Here is a 25734-nt window from a genome sequence, read left to right as displayed (position 1 = left end):
ATGAATAGGGCTGCAATAAACATTCTGGTACAAATATCTTTGTTATGATGTGATTTTTAGTCTTCTGGATATATGCCTAGTAGAGGAATTATTGGATTGAATGGCAGATCTATTTTTAGATCTCTAAGTGTTCTCCATGTATCTTTCCAAAAGGAATGTATTAATTTGCATTCCCACCAGCAGTGTAGAAGTGTTCCCTTTTCTCCACATCCACAACTCTTTCATGTTTATGTGGATGGAGCTAGAACATATTCTTCTTAGTAAACTATATCAAGAATGGAAGAAAAAGTATCCAATGTACTCACTCCTACTATGATACGAATTTAGGACCTTCACATGAAAGCTATAACCCAGTTACAACCTAAGAATAGGGGAAAGGGGAAAAGGGAGGGGAGGGAGGGGGGAGGTTGGCAGAGGGAGGGGGATTGGTGGGATTACACCTGCGGTGCATCTTACAAGGGTACATGTGAAACTTAGTAAATGTGGAATATAAATGTCTTAGCACAATAACTAAGAAAATGCCAGGAAGGCTATGTTAACCAGTGTGATGAAAATGTGTCAAATGGTCTATAAAATCAGTGTATGGTGCCCCATGATCACATCAATGTACACAGCTATGATTTAATAAAAAAAAAAAAAGAAGAAGAACTGATGAAAACATTACAAAATTTTATTGAATTGTGCATCACGGTCATCAGCTGACTATGAGAAGCATAGCAGACCAAGTAAACACCAAAAGAGATGCAGGAAAATCTTAACTAAAAATCTTGGCCAACGACTCATGGTTCTTCTATCACGACAATGCACCAGTTCACACACCTCTTTGTCTGTAAGGGAGTTTTTATCCAGGAAACAAATAACTGTACTGGAATGTCCTCCCTACTCACCTTATCTGGCCTCCAATGCCTTTTTACTTTACCCAAAGATAAAGGAAATATTGAAAGGAAGATGTTTTGATGATATTCAGTACATCAAGGGTAATACAACAGCTCTGATGGCCATTCCAGAAAAAGAGTTCCAAAATTGCTTTGAAGGGTGGCTTGGAGGCTGGCATTGATGCCTAGCTCCCCAAGGGCAGTACTTCAAATGTGACCATAGTGATATTCAGTAATGAGGTATGTAGCACTTTTTCTAGGATGAGTTCATGAACTCACTCGTCACTTTTATATGTGAAAGGTCCATGGTGAATATTCCCATGGTTGAATCAAGCTAACAACATCAGAATCCACTCTTTCTAGCATTAGCAAATATCAAACCAATGCAAACCTGCCACATTTGCATTGATGTGATTGCACCCCAGGTTAGTAAGTGGCAGCCTAGGTGGTAATCTCCCATATGAGGCATGGGGACAGAGCTGCCACCTTTTTTTATACATATATATCCTTTTTTAAATATACACCCCCTTCCTGGACAAAGCCTAGAGAGAGAAAGCAGGACCACAGTCTCTTCTCCTTTCTCCCTTTTTTCTCTCCACCATTCTCTTAACTAGTGGTGTTTTTCTTCTTCTTCCCTAGTCTTAACATCCTGCTATGGCAGAGTGATGGTTGTTATAGGTGGAGAGCTGTATTTCTTATACTACAGAAGAACTATGTAAGATGGGTCTTCCAGCCTGGGCTTTTGATCCTCTAATGGGGAAATGAAGGAAGATAGACTATTCTTTCTTGATAATAGTCTGTCCTGCTACATAATCCTATATATCAAGCAGAATGGAATGTTACCACATTCTTAAAATTCCTTCTTGTACCAAAGGCTAATCTCCCAAGCAAGTGAACACCTTTGCCTAGTAGGGCAAAGAGCATGAGCTCAGAAGAGCAATGGAAAAAAGCACATTGATGATTTTCATGTTACTACTCTTACACACACACACACACACACACACACACACACACACACACACACACACACACACACACACACACACACACACACATTTAATTGAAATTATAGAATGCTTATTTTATAGCCGGGCGATGTGGCAGGCGCCTGTAATCCCAGCTGCTCAGGAGGCTGAGGCAGGAGAATCACGGAAGCCCAAGAGCTAGAGGTTGCTGTGAGTCCTGTGACATCATGGCACTCTACTGAAGGCGGTAAAGTGAGACTCTATCTCTACAAAAAAAAAAAAAACAAGAATGCTTATTTTATGTTTTATATTTTCAAGTATACAAACAAAAAATTACTACATCCTCACTGTAAAAAAAACAAACAAACACCTACTGTTTTATAATTTTACTTTTGCAAAACATAGTTGTGTGTGTGTCTACCGTTTCCCAGTGTAATTCAGTTTCTCATGTAATTCCGTGTAAATCAGTTGAAAGCTAAAATATGCTTTTAATCCCTAAATGGTGTGTTCCATTGTCCAGTGTACTTTTACACATTTAATCTTTAGAAAATTCACCTGATTAGACAGTTAAGTTGCTTCCAATGAAGCTGAGATAAACAGCCATTGCACACATCTTTGGATATTTCTTTGTTATAAATTTCTAGAGGTAAAATGGTTGAATTAAAGAATACAAGCACTTTTAATGATGTTACTAATTGCCTAATTGTCCTCAGAAAAGTCATAGCATTTTCTAGGTCCGCCAGCAGTGTGTGACATTGCCCATTTCTCCAAACCTCCTCTAAATTAACAATTTATGTGGAAAGTATAAATTTTATAATTGTGGAATTTTAAATATTTCATATTAAAATATCTTTACCCAGCTAGTAAACAAATACCAGTTTAAACTTGTATTTCCTTTAGTTCTGATGAGATTGGATTTTTTTCATATGTTTCAAATATGTATTAACCATTTGCATTTATTACTGTAAACAGTGTCTTCAGATGAGAAAACTTTTCAGAGAGGCTAAATGACTTGCTTGAGGACACACAGCTTGTGTGATGCAGGTAGAGAATTTTTTTTCATATTCTAAAATAAAGTGGAATTGTTCTTCAGTTTGTCAGTGAGCACTAAAGCCCATGAGGCAAAGTTCAGTTGAAGCCAAGAGTTCAAGGACATCTGACTGATAGATAAGTTTCTTCTGGCCCAATCATTTTTATAAGATATTGCTTGGAGAATTATTGTGACCATTTAATAAGTTACAATTTTTTCCTCTTGGATTTGCAATTCCAAGGTAAGTTAGTTCCAGATCACAACTGGAAAATAAAGAAGAGATTTAAAAGAAGGTGTCTTGGAACATATCCTACTTAGTAAAGTATCTCAAGAATGGAAGAAAAAATATCCAATGTACTTAGTACTATTATGAAACCAATTTACAATCAATCACACTTTCATATGAAGAATAGATCATAACTATGGCCCAGGATGAAGGGGGGGTGAGAGGAAAGTGGGGAGGTCAGATCGAGGGAGGGTGAATGGTGGGATCACACCTATGGTGTTTATTGCAAGGGTACATGTCGGATCTACTAAGTATAGAGTATAAATGTCTTAACACAATAATTAAGTAAACGAGATGAGGTATATATTAACAAGTGCGATATAAGCATTCCTAATTCTATATGAAATTAGCACATTGTATCCCATCAATGCATTAATACATACGTGATCTATGTGTTTATGGTTTAATAAAAAAAAAATTTAAAAATTTAAAAAAATAAAAGAAGGGTGTCTGGATGTACCGACAGTGTCCTTCTCCCTAGCCATCAGTTGTGAAAGGCTGCACCGAGATGCTGAAGGAGTCCCTGGCATCCCATCTACTCATCTACTGCCACAGTGTGAGAACAAAGCAAACTATTGCTAGTAATGCTTAGGAGCTGATGCCTTACTTTTTATTTCTAAATGCCTTTTCCATTTATATCCCAATTGATATATAAATAGCCAGGCTGTCACCTGCTGGTTTAACCTTGTGTGGCAAAGTCAAAGTCCCCTTTCTTTAATAACTAACAGGAAAGTCCATGAGACAACATATTTTTTTTAAAAAGGAAACAGTAACAATAAAGGAAATAAAAAAGTTACATAAACGTAAAAGAAAGCAGCACACTAGCAAAATAAAATTAATAAAAATTAGCCTGTGAGTGGGGCACCGGACCCATATGCCGAGGGTGGCGGGTTCAAGCCCAGCCCCAGCCAACCAGCAAAAAAAAATAGCTGGGTGTTGTGGTGGGTGCTTGTAGTCCCTGCTGTTTGGGAGGCTGAGGCAAGAGAATCGCATAAGCCCAGAAGTTGGAGGTTGCTGTGAGCCCTGTGACCTCATGGTACTCTACCTGAGGGTGGTACAGTGAGACTCTGTCTCTACAAAAAAAAAAAAAAATTAGCCCGAGGCTTATTTGGATGAAGGAATTTAGAAAAGAAGAGAGATGCTAACATTTACTGCAGGAAAAAAAAAAAATCCTAACAATTCTTCCTACCTGACTTGGAGAATGAATTCTTTCTTCTAGGAACTGAGCATTCAAGTTCTCTGTAGGTAGACTTACAAGGCAAATGCCTCTTACCTCTTGTCCAATTGGAGATCATTTATGTCCATAACTGTCACAGGCAAAGGAAGTAAAATAGAACAGAAGTACTAGGGGTCTCCAGCCTCTCCTCTCCCCAGAGTGATTCTTCATATACCATTTCTTATCTTAGACAGAGATATCCCAGAGAATTAGATGCCAGAAGCTATGAACACAGAATTCAGGAGTTCAACAATTGCCCCATAAAATGTATCATGTCCTCTTGAGCAGTAAGACACCAAAGTGTCTGCTGGACTCTTACATACAGTAAAACATGTAACCTGAGTCATTTTCCCATAACATTTTCTACATATTCTTTTATAGGAGATATTGGTTAAGGGCACAAACTCCAGAGCCAGACCATCTAGTTCAACCCTTGATCCATCTCTTACCAACAGAGGGAGTTTAGACAAGTAGCTTACCCTGTTTGTGTATCAGTTTCCTCAGCTGTGAGACAAGGATAATAAGACAATACCTCATTTGATTCTTCCAACAGCCCTGTGAGGTAACGACAGTTCTACCTCACTGAGCTGCTGAGAGGACCAAATGAATTCATATTTGTAAAGTGCTTAGCACTGTGCCTGATACATAAGTGCTTTGGAAGTGTCACTGATTCTTTTTTGATTACCAGCTAAAATGGAACTGCCACATAATGACAGCACAGTTGACAATTCATTTGGCCCACCAGCTTTGAACTTTAAAGATTCTTCACTTTTTTTTTTTAATCTGGGAGATTTTTATTATTTCAAAATGTGTGTATATATGCAGACTTCACTAATCTTCCATATTTCACTATTTTAAACTTGCATAATTTAAATGAGCATCAAAATGAGTAAGCACTATATAAGCTTTAGGTATGACAGTGCAATGGGCAATAAAGGGCTCTTGTATTAATACAGGCAGGCTCAAGAGAGAGGGAGATAGAAGATGCCTGGCCAGGTAGACTCTATAAACTAGTGATAATATTTGTTGTATGCCATGTCCTGCTTTAAGCCTTTCACACAATATTATTATATTCAATTCTCTTTTTGATAGATAAGTCAGTTGAGGAAGAAAGAGTGCTTAGGGTGGGGTTGGGGGGTTGGCCTGGCCTACACTCCGCACCTTGGGGACACTATTACACAAAGAATAGCTGCTTTTGGAAGATTATTGCCCAGAAGAAAAGAATTTTGGTTTTCACAAGCCCAAAAAGTACAGAAGTATCGCGGGCTGCTGTATTTGCAGAGGCTAAGTCCTCTAGTTCTCAAATCACACTGACAGTAAATGCTACGAAAAGGACTTCAGAGCTGTTTGGGGTTGCATGAAACTTGCTCAGGAGACATCTGCAATGCCTGTGCCCTGCTTACGAAAAGGTAGAAGTTGCCAGCAGGATAAAAAAAAACAAAACAAACAAACAAACAAACAAACAAAAACCCTGGAATCATGTGATAGAGGCAACAGCAGGACCCAGCCTAAAGATGACATTGATACCAAAAAAAGAGAAAACTCAGTCTCAAAACAGGATAAAATGCAACCAGATCACACCAGCAGAAGGCATTTAAATGCCAGAATTCTGATCCTCACAGTACCACCTCAAGTACCTCCCCAGCTCAATCTCCAGAAATCAGATGGGGGCTCCAATACAGAGATGGCTTCTGCTTCTAACAGAACACCAGGTTTTTTCCTTGATCTCATATATTGGAAAAGACAGAAGATATGTTGTGGGATTATCTATAAAGGCTGTCTGGAGGACATCCTCATCAGCACACATCTATGCAAGCCTTGCTGCAGCAACAAGAAAGTGGGCAATGAGAAGCTGGAGGAGCAGGAGAAGCAGGGCCATGGCCTCTACCCATCTCCACTCAAGGGTGGTGACTGAGCTTTTTTGTAGAAAGGGAACCAAAAATGATTTAAATTTTGAAAAGACCACAAAGCAACAAACCAACCCTCCTATTTTTAACTTGGATACATGCTGTTCTGCCAAAAGACAACTTCTAGAATACTTCTGAATGGGTTCTTCCCCTCTCCAGTTCCACAAACTCTGAAGCCAGCATCTAGCTTATGAAAAAAAGAATTGTACATAATATTTAAGATGCTGAGTATTTCAGAGGAAAGCTGAATGCTGCTGTAAGCACTCTTCAAGTTTTCTTTTTTTTATTCTAATCCCCTCCTAATGAATAAAACTAAGAGGAATTTCAGGGGACATTGTTGGGATTTGTCATATGATAAACAGTATGTAGTTTTAGTCTTTCTGTATTGAGAAGCAGTGGTTGGGCATTTTTTAAGATGACTGGCTACACTTGTTTTCCCCCACGATAATAAATTTGTCTTAAATCCGTAACATGGACTTGCCCCTAGAGGTTATTGTTAATAATTTTCAGATATTAAGGTCATGCCAAAGTTCTGATGAAACAAACCTGTATTACTGATTTTTAAGCAGGACAGACTGAGCTTTCTGTTACAAATACCTTGAAGGAAAAAGTAATTATATTTTGCCTCCTGTGCTACCTCTCTTCATATTAACATTTAATAAAGATTTTAATTTATGTGAAATTTCTAAAGCAGAATGAAAGCTCCTCTTGGGGAAATGGAAAGTTTTAGGATAAGTAAGACCTGATATTGAGTACCAAAGCATTACCCCCTGGCAGACAGCACACTCCATGAAAAGGTTAAACTACCTGAAAAATAAAATATTCAAGCCTTCAGGATGACACAAAATAAAGGTTAATGCTTTGGGGGGCATATTTCTTACAGGGCTTTCCCAGTATATAAATAATTGACTTTTGTTTGTGTTACATGACTGGTCATGAAAAATCTGCATAATTCCGTTTTAGCTCTGTATTACTTCAGCTAACCTTTGTGAAAGTTTTATCTGTGTAGAATGGATGTTTGATTTGTTTCAACCTATTAGTTGTTTTTTTTTTCACTCTGTATTTAATATAAAATTTGCTAACAGAAAAAAAGTGTGTGTTAATGCTAAGTGGGTTGGTTTGGCTTTGGCTTCTTCTAGTCAGGCTTTCTGAACATTGGGATAGCCTGAACTTGGAGTTCTTCCATTTTTTTTTTTTTTTTTTTGGCTGGGGCCGGGTTTGAACCCACCACCACCACCTCCAGTATATGCGGCTGGCACCCTACTCCTTGAGCCGCAGGTGCCGCCCAAGTTCTTCCATTCTTAAAAGCCTCTCAGTTGAACCCAAACTAAAAAAACTCCTATTGCCTCTTTCCTAAAAGTTCAGGAGAAAAATATCACCAGCTCAGAGTGCTAGGATTACAGGAGTGAGCCACCCTACCCAGACTCTACTCATTTTTCTAAGCATGTGGTTTTATTTTATAGGTTAATTTTATATACATCTGATCAATTTCTATACACAATTTTGGTTTTTCTTTTTCCTTTCATAATACATGTGCTAGCCCAAGTTATTAAAAACTTCGTGAACTTCCTTTATATAGGCTGCATAATGTACTGTTGCATGGCAGTTCCATGATACACTTATCATTCCTCTCATGCTGTACATTTAAGATTTCCCAGCTTTTTTATTGTGGGATGAATCTATCTTTTCCTTCTTGATAGTTTCCCCACTGCGACTTTTCTCCATGTCTTCCTCACACACCCACTGACCTTTCTATCCTTCCATCTCTCAAAGTTTACTTTCTGGAAGGGAGCTGATAAACTCATTCATACTAAAATGTACATGGCTGATAAAGCTTAATCTTAATTAACTCTTCAAGGATACTTGTATCAATTTAAACCAAAGGAATGAAGCGCTAATTGCAGGGTTTGAGTTATCAGAAAATCTAGTTGAGGAAATTCTCCCTACCCCCAAATCAGAGAGTAGATGCCACGGTAGCAAAAAAGACAAAAACCATGCAGGGCTCACTTAATTTTAGGAAAGCTGATGAGAAGCCAGCTTAGAGCTGCCGGGGTGTTGATGAGATAGAAGGAAGAAGGAAAGAGTTTGTATAAGTAGGGGTGGGGAAACTGGGTAGAAGAAAGTTAGAAAGTTAGAAAATTCACTTAGCAACGCAGAGTCTACTTAGCACCACTAACCTAGTTTCTCCTGTGTGTGCCTTTCCCACGTGTCAGGTTCTCACTCCTAATTACTTTACAGAGTCTCATAGCTTTGGGGCCTGTGGTGGCCACACAGCTAGTCATAAGGAGAGGAGTGAAACTCTGAGAAGGATCATCATCTCCAAATGTAGGGAACATTCCAAGCCCAAAGTCCCACAAACAAGTCACCTCCCGAGACGTGGAGAGGAGAGTTAATCTCCGTGGGGAGACTAGAGGCTCTGTGTGAAACTTCCCTAAGTCCGGTCCTGTCTCCAGTACTCTTTCCTCTCTCCTCCCAGAGGTTTCAAGCTTTTGATCTTTGGGCAAATCTCAGCCTGCACAAGGGACCAAAAGGGATCCAAGGCAGATCCAGTTTTTTCCAACTCCAAAGGATACTGCGTTCTGAGGGTGCTGGCGCTGGGAATGGCTGGTGTGGACACAGAGGGATTGCTGCAGGATGAAGTCCACGCCAAGGGGATCAATGGCTCCGCCCCTCTGCATTAGGGGGAGAAGAAAACGCGAAATCCGAAGAGTTAACTCCGAGGAAGGGTTGCGGGAGGAAGCGAGGCAGACTCCAGCTGAAGGCTGTGGAGCGGGGCGCGAGGTTCCCACCACCCCTGCTCCAGCCGCAGCGCTCGGCGCCCTCCCATGCCTGCTCCACCGGGACTCCGGGCGCCCCGCGCACGCACCCACCCGCCTCCCTGGGCCTGCCGCTCCTCCCTCCTTCCTCGCTGGTTGGCCCGGGCGCCGCAGAGCGCCGCGCCGGCAGGAGGAGCCGGGCGCGCCCGCCACGCAAAGCCACCGGGCTGGCAGAGCAGCAGTAGCGGTGAACGATCTCAGGTGGCGGCAGCGGCTGTGACAGAGGCAGCGGCGGCAGCAAAGCTCATTCTCTCCCCTGTGCTCCTGAATCCCTCCTCGGCCGCGCCGCCGAGCAGCCAGCGGTCCCTCGGTGCCCCAGCCCACGAGCGCACTCCCGAGCCTCGCGCACAATAGCAGCGACCGCAGAGGAGGCTCCGAGCCCGGGCGCCTGCCATGGGGAAGCCGGCGAGGAAGGGATGCGACTGCAAGCGCTTTCTGAAGAACAACTGGCTGCTGCTTTGCACCGTGGCCGCGGTGGTGTTAGGTGAGCTGCGCGGCGGGTGGGCGTTGCGCGCACCCTCACGCGAGCCCAGCGCCCAGGCCGCGTGCGGGTCGCGCGGGGGCGAGGGTGGGCTTGCTGCTGGCGCACTTGATGCCGGGATCCCTCGGCGTCCCCTCGGCCTTGGCCTCCAACTTCACTCGGGGGTCTTCCCCCAAGCGTGCTAATTAATGCGTAAGAAGAACAAAGCTCCTCCAGGATTCCCATTTGGGTGCTCCTGGTTCCTGCTTTACCCCAAACGATCTTGGAAGGCGGAGATGGGCTTGGGCGGTGGAAAGAAAAGCAGGTAGCTCTGTCTGCCCATGTGGAAACAAACGGGGCTTAACGGGGTTTAATTTTGTTTTTAATCCTATCTGCTCCGGGTCCACTCCTCCCGCCTCCATGACGCTGCCCCTACAGAGATAGAGTGTGGATTTCAGTTCTCAGTAGGACTGGAAGAGGCACCTTGGTCTCCGGGATTACCATGCCCCGGAGGAGAAAGGCTGGAGCTGTGGCTGCCGTTCGCCCTGGGCAGTGCCTGGAAAGGTGCCTTTCCAAGAGGCGAGCGCCAACTGCCAGCACCCGGGTTCTGAAAAGCGGACAGATTCGTGCCTGAATTCAGGGGCGTGCCTTTGCGTCCCGCAGGAGGTTACAGGGAAAAAGCAAGAGAACTCATACCCGCCCACCACAGCTTCCTTGCTCTCCACGTTGCTTTTCTATTAGAAATAATTTTTAAGCCATCCTAGCCTGTTTTTAAACAAGAGTATATTTTTAAGTGATTCACCTCTGACAGATCTCTGGACTAGGTGAATGTCTGAGCCATTGCAGAGGTTTGAGTTATTCCTATTTAGATTCTGAATTTCTGCCAAGATTGTCTGCTTTCCCAATTGGGCCCTGGGATGCACTTCTTTGTGGTCTGAACTATGTCTGTCTCTTTCCCTATGAGCTCACACAGGTGGGGGTTCCCAGCAGGTGAGGGCTGATGCACACTCTGGGGAACAGTGGATTCTTGGCAGGCGCTCCCTCCCCTTCGAAAACTGCAGCTGGGTTTGCTGGAAAGCAGGTGGGGACAGCCTCTCACATCTTCCTCTACAGCTGCTGCTTCTGAAGCTCAGAATATTTAGTGTTACCTTCTCCCCCCCCCCCCCAGATTACTACCTCCTACCAACCATCTTTGAAAGTTAATGGGATCCTTGGGGTCAAACTATCTTCTCCAGAACCTTTGGTGCAAAGAGAAGTCAAGTTTCTAGTAAATAAATAACATCTGGAATTGCCTTAGCAGAGGCCATTTGTGGGAAGAAAGGAGAGAAGCAAGTGTTGACTATTACCCCTAAGAAGTGCCCAGGGGCTTTGGAAATATTTAGGAAAAGTTAATCCTATCCCACCACATGTAAATAGCAGACTCTACAAAGAGCAATTTTATTTAATTTTAGCCAAATAGAAGAGATGGCCTTGTTTGTTTTCCTAGTGATAAGTATCCAGAATTAATTGTTGAATGTCTTTTTATTTTATTTTATTTATTTTTATTTTTATTGTTAAGTCATAGCTGTGTACATTAGTGCAATCAAGGTGTACAATGTGCAGGTTTCATATACAATCTGAAATATTCTCAGGCGAAACTTACTAAATACAGAATACAAATGCCTACATACAGTGGGTGGCGCCTGTGGCTCAGTGAGTAGGGCGCCGGCCCCATATACGGAGGGTGGCGGGTTCAAACACAGCCCTGGGTGAACTGCAACAAAAAAATAGCTGGGCGTTGTGGTGGGCGCCTGTAGTCCCAGCTGCTCTGGAGGCTGAGGCAGGAGAATCACGGAAGCCCAAGAGCTAGAGGTTGCTGTGAGTCCTGTGACATCATGGCACTCTACTAAAGGCGGTATAGTGAGACTCTGTCTCTACAAAAAAAAAATAAATAAATAAATAAATAAAAGAAAATGCCTTGAAGGCTACATTGAACAGTTTGAATGTCTTTTTAAAGACTTTGGGTGTTGTACACACTGGCTTGTGTCTCCCTTCCAATTCCTCCTGGTAATGAAGTAAATCTGCCTTTTTGCCCTTGGGGCTCTTAATCAGCAACTGAGTATCTAAGGAGAGCCCCAAGGGCAAAAAGGGACACACCACCCTCAGCATACTCTCCAGAACAGGCATCCTCAAACTTTTTAAAGAGTGGGCCAGTTCACTGTCCCTCAGACCGTTGGAGGACCCGACTATAGTTTTTAAAAAAAAAAACTATGAACAAATTCCTATACACACTGCACATATCTTATTTTGAAGTAAAAAAAAAAACAAAACGGGAACAAATACAATCACACCACCTCCTGTGGCCCGCAGGCTGCAGTTTGAGGACCCCTGCAAAGCAGGTTTGGAAAAGATTTTGAGCAGTTGTACCCTGGCCTTTGGGATTAGCTATAGAAAGACCTCTTCAGGGTCAAAAATGATTACATGCCAATTTTGCTGGATGTCACCTTTGGTCTCAGATGGGCAGTTTCCTACAGTTTTAATGAGGGCGAGTCCCAAGAGCTTAATTTGGGTACTTTTCTCCAGAAAAGAAAACTACCATCCAAAAATTGTAAGGTGTCTCAGGCCTGTAATCCTAGCACTTTGGGAAGCCAAGGTGGGAAGGTTGTGTGAGACCAGGAGTTTGAGAGCAACCTGAGCAAGAGTCAGACCCTGTCTCTACAAAAAATAGAAAAATTAGCCGAGCATTGTGGAATGTGCCTGTAGTCCCAACTACTTGGGAGGCAGAGGCAAGAGATCATTTGCACTCAGGAGTTTGAGGTTGCAATGAGCTATGATGACACCGCTGCACTCTAGATTGGGCAATAGAGTGAGACACTGTCTCAAAAAAAAAACAAACAAAAGACCCAATAAAATATCAAAAAAATTGTAAGTGTCCAGCCAAAATCTTCCTGGACTTTTGCTCTTACTGATGACAACGTAGGGAAATCCCAACTCAGGGTAGTCGCAGTACACGGCAGTCCTGATTCTTCTGGTTCAAGCCTAGGCCACCCCAGTGTGCCCATCAACAGCCACTTCCTGGAGTCTTTCTACTTTACCTCTTTTTTCAGAGCCATGCTAGGCCTGAGTGGAAAGTCAGACCTCTGTGTAGTGCTGCAGGGGTTTGTTTTATTAATCAGATGTGAAATCCCAGTGGCTTAGGACAGTGGCAGTGAGTCTCTCCATAAGCTCCTATTAGGCCAGGATAGGGAGCATTTGTTTGATAATTGTCTTAACTGATCCACAAAAATCACAAGATCTCACATGCAGCTTCTTTTCTGGAGTTTTCAGCATGTGAACCTGTAAAGAAAAAACTGTCAGGTTTATTAACTACCCTCAAGAAATGTCATCTTCAGATTACAGCCATTGAAATGTTTGGTCTCTGCTATAATTCAGGAGCCTTGACCCTTTAAAATATTGTAGTTATTGAAATGAGGGGCAAAGATTTTTATGAGCCAGCTTAAAACCTCTGATTTTTCAAGATACAGCATGTTAGCAGAAATGTAGTTTTTCACAGGAGAATCCCTTACTAAAATACCATTAGGAACGTTATCAGTGCTTTCATTACAATTCCGGCAGGCTTTCCCCCTGCTTCTCTAGTGTGGAAGAAAGAGCACAGAGCCTGGAGTCAAGAGTCCTAGATTCTGGCACTTTCAGGCTCTACTGTTTAGACAAATTGCTTATTCTCTGCAATCCTCAGTTTCTTCATCTAGAAAGGTGATATTCATCATTATCTCATTGGTTATTAGAATTGATTAAGGTAATTAAAAATATCAAGTTGTGTGGCTGGCATGTAAGTACTCAATAGATTTTATTTTAAGGTAAATATGGATACCTTTATTATGAGAAAATTAGTATTTTCTTATGAAATAAAGTCTCTCCTGCTGTGTTTTTTTTCTGTTCTGCTTACTGTCCAGCCTATAATTTAGAGTCCAGGGTGACTCAAGTGTTTTGATGACGTGCTGTGTCCAAACCAATACCAGCCTGTGTAGTAGTTTTCATTGTTTGTAAAAGGAAAATGGAAAGAATTTATCATTTTGTTTTGTACCCTACAGTCTAATCCTCAACTCATTTATGTTTAATGTTTACATATAATTTATATACTTTAAATATTATATTTAAATTCCGAAGGAAGAATTTTTGTGCTCTAGGTGGGAATTCCATCTCAGCAGAATTACTAATGTGAGAATTCTGCCGGCATTCTGATTAAGAGTCATCTACTAATGATCGCATAATGATAATGTTGGTAAGGCACTGTGGTATCCTCCCCCTATTCACAACATAAACCCTGATCTTTTTCTCCAGACTGGTTAAGTGTTATTTCAGTCATTGGAAAAATCTATGATTTCAAGCTTAGAAATTCTTTGAAAAGGTAATATGTATTTGGTATTTACACAGAACTAGCAAGCTTATTCATTTTAAATCGTCTTTGGAGCACTAGGGAAGCAATCATTTATAGATTCCCATTCCATTTTCTTAAAAGTCTGAAAAGATTCTTTCACATTCTCAGTAATACCCCTGCCTAGCCTCCTGGCTCTTGCCTTGGAGCCCAGTAATGTATATCTGGCCATGCTAATTTGAGTCTGGGTATATACATTCTTGTTCTGTCTGTGAAACCCAAGGATGGGGCGGGTGATGGCTCCTGCTGGTCTCAGCCCAGCCTCTCCCATGGACAGAGCCTTGGCCCAGTGGTGTTTAGGAATGTCTGTGCAGAACTGAGGACTGTTCTAGAGCCAGGTCACGCAGAAGTGAACAAAACCACCTGTCCTCCTGGGACTCATGTGTAAGTGGAGAGAGGTAGGCAGTAACCGGTGAAGAGGTAAAACACAGCGGAGTATGCCCAGTGGCCGCAGTGCTGGTGGGAGGGGGCTGGGGAGTGGGAGACTGCAGCTTTAGAAAGGGTGACAGGGAAGGCCATACTGAGAAGGTGACAATTGCATCAAGACTGGAGGGAGGGAAAGGAACAAGTCACACAGATAGCAGGAGACCATCCTGGGTTGTTTGGGAGACATCAAGGAGTGGAGTGAGGGAGGGTGAGTAGAGGGAGTGGGATGAGTTAGGAGGGGGTCAGAGCAACAGGGTGGCTCAGGTCCAAGGTCCAGCAAAGGGAGGTGGGGCCTGAGCTGTGCAGCTGTCAGTAGAGTGGAAGGGGACAGACAGCTGCTTGGGGTGTTCAGCTGGTTAACCTGGCAGAGCTGGGCTGGATATGGTCTGATGGAGAAGGCGGTAGCTGTCTTTAGCAGGATAGGGAGTCCTGGCAGGGACACCATACTGTTCAATGAGGTTACATGGAGTCAAGGAGCCTGGAGGACCCTTAAGTAAAAGTGAGCAGCACACAGTTGGATGAGTGGGTGTGGTGCTCGGGAGACAAATGTGGGATGGAGTAGGAAGCGTGTTGGGCATGTAGTTATTAACACTTTGGGAATGAATATAGCCGTTTGCAGAGAACATGGAGAGGAAAAGAGTAATGAAAGAACCCCAGATAACCCCCAACCTTGGAGGTCTGGGAAGATGAGGCACACAGAGGAGAGAAGGGGTGTGATAGGAGTTAAGAACTGGAGCAAGTGGTGAGCGAGACTCAGTAGGGGAGGGTGTTCTACTATGTTGGGGTACAGGAAGGAGGGGACTGGCCTTCAGGTCTTTCTTTGGAGGTGCATGGGTATGAAAGAATTGTGAGAAAGTGGTAGTTATGTGTAAGATCCAGAGAGGCATTTTCTTTCTTTTTTTTATTTATTTTTGAGACAGAGCCTGAAGCTGTCACCCTGAGTAGAGTGCTATGGCATCACAGCTCACAGCAACCTCCAACTCCTGGGCTCAAGTGATTCTCCTGCCTCCACCTCCCAAGTAGCTGGGACTACAGGCCCCTACCACAATGCCTGGCTTTTTTTTGGTTGCAGCCGTCATTGTTGTTTGGTGGCCCAGGCTGGATTCGAACCCACCAGCTCAGGTGTATGCGGCTGGCGCCCTAGCTGCTTGAGCCACAGGCACCGAGCCAAAGAGGCATTTTCTATTTTGTTTTGTTTTGCTTTTAAGGAGACTTAAGTTTGATTGAACCAGAAGAGCAGCAATCAATGAAAGTAAAACTATAGAAGTGAGAGAACCATGAATGACAACAGCTGGACGGAGGCCCAGGTTGGTAGAAGACAGGGTGGGGTGGAGGGGCCTGGTCAGGGCTTTACCAGAACAGGTGACAGGACTTCAGCTCCTGAGATGGGAAGGGAGTTGTTACGGGTCAATGGTTGCATTCGTTTCCTGTAGCTGCTGTCACACATTACCACAAACTGGGTGACTTAACACAGCAGAAATTTGTTCTCACTCAATTCTGCAGGCTTAAAGTCCAAACTCCAGGAGGGCCATACTCCCTCTGGAAGCTCTGGCGGGGAAATCTGTTCCTGGAGTCTTCCAGCTCTGGCAGCGGCCCTGGCATTCCTATAACTAACCCCTTCCTCTGTCTTCATGTCCCTTTCTCCTGTGATGATGTCTGTCGTCTCCCTCTAGTTCCATCTTTTTGTGATGGCATTTAGAGCCTGCCCAGATAATTCTGTCAAGACCCTTGACAAAGCCACATCTTGCCATTTAAAGTAATATACCCTCACTTTGGGACCACCATTCAAACCGCTGCTAGGGGTAGCAGTTAAGAGTTCAGACTGCAATCAAAGTGACCTTTCTAAGATGAAGGTTAGACAACATCACTCTGGAGCTTAAAGCTATCCATGGTTCCCTGCTGCCCTCAGATGAGAGGAAGATGTTTCTTCAGCATGGTTTCTAAAACCTTTCATCACCTGCATCCAGCCTGCCTGCCTCATCCTTCAAGACCTGGCTAGACCACTCTTCTCTGGGTTATCCCCCCATCCCTGCTTCTCCCTGGTGATACAAAATGCCCCCTCTTCTTGTTTCATATATAATGAGATCTAAGACTTACATATCACTGACTATGTGTCAAATACTGTTCCAAGTGCAGTAGCCCATTTGACCTTTCCATCAAGAATATTTTCAGGAAACCGAAGCACAGAGAATTAAATTTGCCCAGGGGTCCCTGGTCAAGGGCAAGGCTGGGATTCAAACCCAGGTGGTCTGGCTCCAGAGGCTCTGCATGTGGCCATTACACTCCTCTGCTGCTGTGCAGTACAGTATCTCCTTGGGCTTTATTACCCTATATTCTGATTTTTCTGCCTCCTTCACCAGCCCATCGGCCTTTGTGGGGAGGAGTTTTGTGTTGCTCCTCTCTGTGCCCACAGCAGCCATCACATTACCTGCTAGGCTCAATACATTTGTTGAGTTTGGGGCCATTTGTGACTCAGAGAGTTAGTAAGAGATTATCTTATTTGTTGAGGGAATAAATAGCTGAAAACTTCAAAGAAATTCCATTTCCTCCATAAATTCTTCTCTGCCTACTTCAGTGCCCTCTGATCTATGTCAAGAATGAATCTACATAGATATCTCAAGCATCTTTTCTTCCTCAGCACTAGGTTATAGAATCTTTTAAGGGCCCTCCTATTATACCTAGCAGGCACTGGAAAATGAGATGAACCAAAGTCATGAGACTCACTCTTAAAAGCTGTGTTTGTTTTAAAAACAGTGTATCTGGTACTTATGATCTCTGGCCCGTTGTTTCTTATGAGAAAGGAAGAGGGTTTGGATTAGCTACAAGAGCAAAGAGGATTTTATTTATGTGCCAGTTCTCATTTATACGCAGTGGGCTATCTGGTATGATATGTCTGTTGAGAAAGTTGGAGGTAGTGGGCTATCTGGTATGATATGTTGTTGAGAAACAAATGCTCTAAAATGGATTACTGCTGTCTGCCAAGTTCTAAGGATCAGGAAATAGTGATATATATGCTGTGTAGTGATTGACTCTGGGTTAGAAAATTTCTGAGGTTCCTTCCAGCTTTAAGAACATTTAGCTGTATGACTATATAATTATTCCTCAGTTCATTGCTAGGATCCAGAGAAACTCTGCGATAGTGAGGAAAGGGAGGGTCAGTACATGAAAATGAAAATAATCTGGTTGTTGAGTCAACTATTCTGTTTGAACTGTCCAATCAGTAACTTGGGAATAATAACAATTTTATTTAGGGCATTTACCAGAATAATGTTCTATGTCAGTATTAGATTGTTCATTCTGATAGTAATAGAAAGTCTAATAAATGTATGTTTTTGGAATTTATGTCTCTAATTTAAAATATTTATGAAGCACAGAATACTTCAAAAACACAAAATAAAATAGTAGTTTCTTTAAAAACTTTTCTTTAAAATGATAGGGATAGACTAGTGCCTGTATCTTTAAAATCAATCATTTCCACACCATATGGTCTGTCAATTAAGTATGCAAACTTATTCAAGAAAAAATGCTACATACCTTATTGCTGAATATCACGATGGTCACTTTGAAGTACTCCCCGTAAGAAACTATGCACCTACACCAGCACCTAGTCCACCTTTCCAAAGAATTTTGGAACTCATTTTCTGGAATGGCCATCAGTGCTGTCATCATCAAATAAAGTCTGACAATTAAATTCACAAACTTGCCTCTATGTGTTTGTGTTGGCAGCACTATACAAACAACTCAGTAAGGTTTTATCACCTTCATATATCAGTGTCTCACAGTTGTGTTTGTGTCCACATGTGGTGTTGTCTTGCGGAATGATGTTCATAATTGTTGCATGTTTGTGTGTGCCATGTGAAAATGTCAGAGCTTGAATTAGAGCAACAAAAAAACATTCCTGAATTTCTTGTAAAACTTGGCAAGAGTGGAAGTGAAATCAGGGACATGTTAGTCCCAGTTTATGAAGATAATGCTGTGAAGAAAATGGCAGTGTACAAATGGATTCAATGTTTTTCCAAAGGGAGGGAAACCATCACTGATGAAGAGAGGTTAGGGCTGCCAGTAATGAAAAGAACTGATGAAAAAATTGCAAAATTTTATTGAATTGTGCATCACAGTCATCAGCTGACTATGAGAACCATAGCAGACCAAGTAAACATCAAAAGAGAAGCAGGAAAATCTTAACTGAAAATCTTGGCCAACAACTCATAGCTGTAGTATCATGACAATGCATCAGCTCACATGGCAATGTCTGTATTGAAATACTCTCTCTGCTCATCTGATCTGGCCCCAACTGACCCCTTTCTTTATCTAAAGATAAAGGAAATATTGAAAAGAAGACTTTTGATGACGTTCAGGACATCAAGGGTAATATGATGACAGTTTTGATGGCCATTTCAGAAAATGAATTTCAAAATCACATTGAAGGGTGGACTAGGTCCTGGGATTGGTGCATAGCTTCCCAAGGTGAGTACTTCAATGGTGACCATAGTGATATTCAGCAGTGAGGTAGGTAGCACTTTTTCTAGGATGAGTTCATGGACTTAGTTGTCAGGCCTTGTATGATTAGCAAATACTGATCACTACTATTGATTTTCGTGGTATTTTCTAGAAATTTGGGAGTTGATAGTATGTTACATTTGTCTAAGTCACTTTATGTGAGACTAAACATACACACATACACTTAAATATCGATCTATAAGGTATTATATACCTTCCCTAAGGTACTTAAATAGGTATGTGCTTTTTCTCCTTTTTCTCTCTCTCTCCATATACTTTAAATTTCACACTAATTTTATGTCTACCTTGTAGATGAGGTATTTATCTCTTTCTACCTACCTAACATATATGCTTAATTAAGCACCTTAGAGAAGACCAAGTTCCACGTATTGAAAAATTAGGAAAACAGATTGGGCTTTGAATTGTGCTTTCATTTTTGAGAACAAATAAGAACCAAATTTGGGGCATCACTGAAAATGTTCTTATTTTTGTTTTTTCTCTGTAAGGTATATACCTCAATCTGTCTAATCAAATCCCCAGACAAAATTATCAAAACAGAAAACTAAAAAACTAATCTTTACAAAATGATTATACTAGACTTTTGTATATCAGGCTTGGTATATACATTTGTAAAGTTACCTATTAGAAAGACTTTGGTTTTTTTGTTTTGTTTTGTTTTGAGACAGAGTCACAAGCTGTTGCCCTGGGTAGAGTGCTATGGCATCATAGCTCACTGCAACCAAAAACTCTTGGGCTTAGACAGTACTCTTGCCTCAGCCTCCCAAGTAGCTGGGATTATAGGCGCCTGCCACAACACCCAGCTATTTTTTTGTTGCAGTTGTCATTGTTGTTTTAGCTGGCCCAGGCAGGGCTTGAATGCACCAGCCTCAATGTACGTGGCCGGCGCCCTATCCACTGAGCTACAGGCGCCGCCCAAGACTTTGAATGTAAATTGCTAATGATGACAAATATTAAATCTCTTGTTAGATATTACATAATTTAAGGTATAGTCCTTTATTTAGCACTGTAAAACTACAGAATCGAAGTTACCCATCTGTCAAAAATGTCAGCACAGGCATAGGTAATAAAGAAGCTTTAAATGAAGACACTATGTAAAAAAAAATTTGTAGGTTAATTCAGGATGTAGTTGAACTCATATAGTAGATCAGGTGGGTAAAAACTCTGGGTTATACCAGACAAGGTGTAAACAGGTAAGATTTGGAATTAGCTTTCAGAAAGCATGTGCACTCATGTTTGAGCACTTGCTTATAAAGCAAAAGCTTTCCACATTAATTACTTGCAAGAAATTGTGATTACCTTTAACAGAGCCAAGCCTGAAAATAACTGTCCTAGGGAGTCAGCGACACACTGGCCTGAAGTCAAGCTAGCAGTGTCCACCTGAGGAACTGCACATCTCCCCTGTGTCACTGGAGATCTGGGGTCACATACCCTGTGGAGACTCAAGCATTCTTGAACCAAATACACTCATTTGAGATAAGGGGTGGCCTATTTAAACCCTTCTGCAGAAGTGTCCGTTAAAGTAGCAAATGTTTTAAAATGGCCTTTCCCATTTTGAATCTTAAACATGCATCTAATGGAAGAGAGTATTGGAGACAGTTATTATGAAGCCAATAATTCACTTGAGAGCTATAGTTCAGCTCAGCGCATAGATTTAGAAGGAGCTAATTCATTATACTTGGCAAGGGAACAGCCCCAAACTGCAACAAAGAGTGCTCTGTTGTAATTAGTACACTCCACAGTAACACCTCTGTTAATGGAAAGGAAGTGTTTCGGTGTGACTCACTCCTTGCCAGAAATGTTACTACCTTACTTTAAAAAATATCTGCTAACTGCCTGTTCCATTACCAGAGATAGAAGATTTCCTTTCTGGCAACTACTCCTGTACTTTTCAGGATGGATGGACCTTGTCCCAGCTCACAGATGCTTCACAGTGTGCCCTTTCAGAAAGCATGTGCACTCATGTTTGAGCACTTGCACTTGGGTTATTCCTCTCCTGGGCCCAGCCCCAGGTGTGTGAGCTCTGGGCAGGGGGTCCCTACTCACCCAAGACAGACAGGGAGAGACATTGTGCCTCATTCTCCACTAAGACCCAGAACCAGCACAGAGAAGATAAGACCCTCCACCAGTCCCTCTGCACTTGGGCTGAGGTCTTTGTTCTCAGGACCCTTCTTCGTCTCAGAGGCCCTAACTTGTCCAACATAGGAGAGTTGTCACAGAAGATCTTCACATGCTAGATATTGATACCAGCATCATGTGACTGTGTTTGGTCTGGACATTGAAGCAAAGTGGTGGCCTTTTGGACTGGAGTATTGATTCATACACACCCTCAGAGAGGGTCTGCATCACATGTTTATTCTTATAACCACTCTGAGACAACTATTTGGATTCAGCACTCTCAGGTGGTTAAACTACAGTAGCCAAGGCAGAAATCCTTATCGGAGAGAGCTTAAGTGAGATTGTACAATTAAATTATTTTTCTACCACTGTTTATTGTTCAAGAGTTATCTAATTACTTATAATCAGGAAATAATTAAATCAAACAAGGAAATACACCATCGGCAGAGATGCCTAAACTACAAAAAGCCTAATCTCTGAACCTCTCCCCATTACTGGAAAATAAAAAGACTTGGTTTAATTTCTATGGATATCTCATAGACTTCATTGTTTTCTAAGCCAGTTGTCCACTTTATAGGTTTCATATAAGATTCTTCAAATGATAAAACATTAAGACAGAGACACATTTTTCTCCTTTGAAAAGTTCTCTCATGTGGCTAACCAAGTCTAATACTGATATTTATTGAGGGCTTACTATTACTTTTATGCACATTTATTTCTCTTTTGATACTCAGCACAATTAGTGGAGAGGGGGGTGTTCTCATTTTACAGATGAGCAAACTGAAACTTAAAAGGCTTAGGATGTGTGCCTGAATCACAGTCAGAACTGGGGTTTGCACCCAGGACTGTCTGATTCCAAAGCTTAGGTTATTAACCATTAAGCAAGGCTTCTCCTTTTGTAACAAACCTTGATACACCTAATTGGTAGTTGAAATCATTCTTGCAGACAGACTTTGTTCTTGCAAAGTAGCTAAATAAAGCCCATTATCCTTCCTCTTGCTCCATCCCTTCTTAGTCTCTTAGTTCTTCTTTATTCTGGTCTTAGCTTGAGGCATTCCATAGTTAGTTAGGTCTTTCCTCTAGTCATCTAAGGAAACCTTCTGTTTGAGCTTGTATTCTAGTGGGATTTGTCTGGTAGTTGTTTTCCGAGCATGTGTTTCTCTGCCTTAATGCTTTTGCTCAAGTTTCACCCATAGTTATCCCACCCATCTTGGAAGGTGAATCTAATTCCCACCTTTATCATACAGGCTTCTCTGGCTGCTGAGTTAAAGATAATCTCCCTTCCTTGTGCTCTCACAACCCTTAATTTGTATTCACAAATTATTAGCATTTGCATCACCACACCTGCCCTGTGCCAGACATCACTAATTGGTTATAGCACTCTTTACTACTGTCCTGGCCTTAGAATCCTTGAAACTATGCTGTAGGCAACAACTGTTAGTCAAACAGAAATGCCATGTAAGATAAAAAGTATTGTGCCTTGCTGGGTAAATCTTTTCATTTGGCCATCAACAAGGAACATAATTTAAATTGAACCAGTACTGATGTTACTAGCAAAACATGCAGAGCTAAGTGTGTGTTTTGCCCTCTCTGTCTGTTGGAAGAAATGCATGCACAAATATCACTAACATAAGCCTGAGTGTGGTAAAGGCTACAAGAAAGCTGTGACATGCCCTGGGTCTTCAAAGAAGAGACGTGGAACTGGGAGAGTCCATGGAAGGCTGGAATTGGAACGGCCTTAAGTAGGAGTAGTAGGACTCTGTGCTTAAAGATTAGAAGGAACAAGTCCAGGTAGAGGTGATAATGGACACACAAAGAGGCCTCATCCTCTCTATGTCCAATGTCAGCATTAATGTACGTGTCTGTGCTTTCACACTCCTGTCTCACCTCGGTGTCCTGGGGATAAGGATGCTTTCTTACATGGGCCTGGCACATCGTGGCATCTAGCATTGCATTTGCTTCAGAAGAGATGCCCTAAGACCTATTCTGGCTGATGATAAAACCTTTTTCACTGAACGTTTTATTGGTGAGCCAATCCCATTGATCCCCTAATTACCCACTCAAATCATATGGGTTTTTGAATGGAGACCATGAGGAGCTCTTATCCCAGTCTAAGTCATCCCAAACATACTGTGTTCCCTGACTGGGGAGGAAAGCCTGGTTATTAACAGTTGTGAAGCCATTTTAGTGTGAACTCAGCATGGTCCTGAAGCTCCCAAATGGGTGAGTGTCTCTTTACCCTGAGGAAGATCTGACTTCTCAAGAAACCAGCACCAGAATGAGCCTGATCTCTACAGAATTCTTTGCACTAACTGGATAATATGAAAGGTCCATCTGGTTTCCCACAGTTGGGCTATGGCTTGGAGCCCAATTAGCATTGGGTGGTAGAGCCTTTCAGATGTGGCAGTTAGCAACTCCTACATCTTTTGGTGAATTTATTTGTAAGTTTTCCCCCTTGAATTATCCTTTCACATCCTTCTCCTAATGCTGCCCATTTCTTTCCATGTCTGGAGATTATTTCTCTGATAAGAAATTAATTAGCCTGTCTGTGCTATCTGTTCCAGGAGACCTTGAACAACTGCCTGGGTAAACACCAGACTTGGTCATTAAAGAATATGAAGATAGGTTTTTACTTTTTATTATTAACAAAAGTTAATTGTCAACCGGAAGATGTCATAGGCTCATTCCATTTCTGCTTCCTCTTCGTGGCTCTCTTCCTTGTGTCTGGTGAATATGCTGAGGTTTCAGCAAAAAAAGGGATTGTGAGTTTTATGGAGTGATAGAGTTCAAGATCTTGTTGCCAGTTCAGAAGCCACAGGCACTGTGAAACATGCCCAGGTTTCCTCTGTAACTGGTTTGACTGCATTGAATATTGCCATTTCCCAAGAATCTCCAACTAGTTTATGTATTTTGAAAAGAATTAGATGTTTACATCTACTTTTGTTTAAATGGAAATGATTACGTCAGGTGCGGTCGCTTTTTTAACCTCAAGTCAGTAACCATAAAAAACTGGATTTATTACATTTAAGACCCAGAATCCTGAAGTTATTTGTAGTAGTGCTCATCCCCCAGATGGTGAAGGCTTCGTGAATCTTGCCTAGGGCCCTGTGTACTAAGAAAAAGGGTGGGTGGATTACAATGGGCGGCAGAGGCAGATGTGGCTTTTTGCTCAGATTATCTCTTTCTCTCTCTGTCTCCCTTTTTAGAACCTCCCCTTGTGCCCCAGGGAACATCTGTTGTCCAAGAGTGAAATATTAAGAAAGGGGGATGAAGACCTCCACAAACATAAAAGATTCCAAGAGTAAACAAAATCCTCCAGTGAAAAGATTATCCTCACCATGCTTGAGTTGTTGGTCTCTGATGGTCATCATAGGTGCATTTACAGTCTTTTCTGGACCTGAGCCTAATCCGTTGCTGTTACCAAATGAGCTCATCCAGGTGGTACTTTATAAAATTGTAAAGAGCCTTATAAATGTTTGTTGCATTGTCCAGAAAGACAAACAAGAAGGAAGGGTGAAAGTAGTAAGATTTGCATTCTGGGTACAGTGCTATTACACGAAGGCATTGGTAGACGATGTCATCTTTGTGGTTTAGGGGGCTACCCTCATCTTGTATGAAGAGGCATTTGATCCCCTTTTAGTGTTGTGTGACATGTTCAATATTCCATATGTGAGTGTTCTTTCCTTGGACAGATGATAACCAAACAAGGTGGCCTGTCTTTATTCTTCCAGTGAGGATTAAGAGAAGCATTGAGGTATTCATAGACAGATTCCTCACCTAGCCTTTCAATATTGGGGGGCCACCTTCATTTTAATTTAACAACTATCACACAATTCTTAATATATGTCTTAACTCACCTGTAGATAAAAGTAAATATTTCTGGGGTCCTTCTGGAAGTAGGGAAAGAGAGGAGGGCAGAGAGTTGGCAGGCAGGCAGCACAGTTAGAAGTCCTGACAACCAGAGTTGAAGGGAACATGAGTTTTGTAAGCAGAGGTAAGAAACAGGCTGAGGAAAGTCCCAGTTACTTAGACTCTGCATTCAGGGCTCAGGGTTCATCAGACTGGGGATTCCAGGCTTGTGGCAGGTTTAAAAAATCCAGGATGACCTTCTGCCACGTTCGTTCTCCTGGAGGTCAGTCTGCTCTCAAGTTGCTCCTCACTATAACCAGCTGCAGGAGAGATGGTCAGATTTTATTTACACACAGAGAGAAGGCTTCCTAAGATTGTGTGGTAAACCAAGAAGGTGTTTGTAAGAGTTGTGAAACCAGCTACGGTGAAGAAGTAGTGCTCTGAGACCTGGCATTAAACTTGAGCAATAGGTTGTGTTGTTCAAGCAGAGAATTCCAGAGTGTCTCCAAACCATACAAGTCTGAGTGAAGAGACTTGTAATTCCCTCAGTGACTTGGAGGCAAAATATTTGCCCAGGTCATATATTTTGAAGAGGGGAGAGAGTGGACTGTGACCACAAGGTAGAGGAAAGTATCTCACAGAAATGCATAAAAAAAGTTGATTGATAGAATCATCCATGAAATTATCAGACACAGGCCATTTTAAGAGGAATAGACTAAAGAGAGTCAAGCACAGGTAGAAAATGGGAGATTTTAGAACCCACAAGTCAAGTCATAGATATGTATCTCAAGAAATAACTGTGCCACGCATGTGTGGGCCTGACATACCTATCATTTCAAACAAGACACCTGTGG

At 42.1% G+C, this 25734-nt stretch overlaps 1 protein-coding gene and 1 pseudogene across 2 annotated transcripts in view; both read left to right on the top strand.

Annotated features, from left to right (window-relative positions):
- The window catches only part of LOC128596999 (SIN3-HDAC complex-associated factor-like), a 180780-nt pseudogene extending 174497 nt beyond the window's left edge, over positions 1–6283 (top strand).
- A 2988-nt stretch (positions 6284–9271) lies between these two features.
- SLC1A1 (solute carrier family 1 member 1) overlaps positions 9272–25734 on the top strand; it is an 87725-nt gene continuing 71262 nt past the window's right edge. The window contains exon 1 of one of the 2 annotated variants that reach the window (XM_053573734.1): positions 9272–9579. In XM_053573734.1, the coding sequence (XP_053429709.1) occupies positions 9489–9579 (91 nt within the window). In that variant the 5' untranslated portion in view covers positions 9272–9488. The remainder of the gene's footprint in view (positions 9580–25734) is intronic. The other variant, XM_053573733.1, reaches the window with a different exon arrangement.

Source organism: Nycticebus coucang, chromosome 2 (assembly GCF_027406575.1).
Source record: "Nycticebus coucang isolate mNycCou1 chromosome 2, mNycCou1.pri, whole genome shotgun sequence".
NCBI lineage: Eukaryota > Metazoa > Chordata > Mammalia > Primates > Lorisidae > Nycticebus > Nycticebus coucang.
Note: the sequence above shows the minus strand (reverse complement) of the source record. Positions and strands in the feature narration are given on the sequence as shown.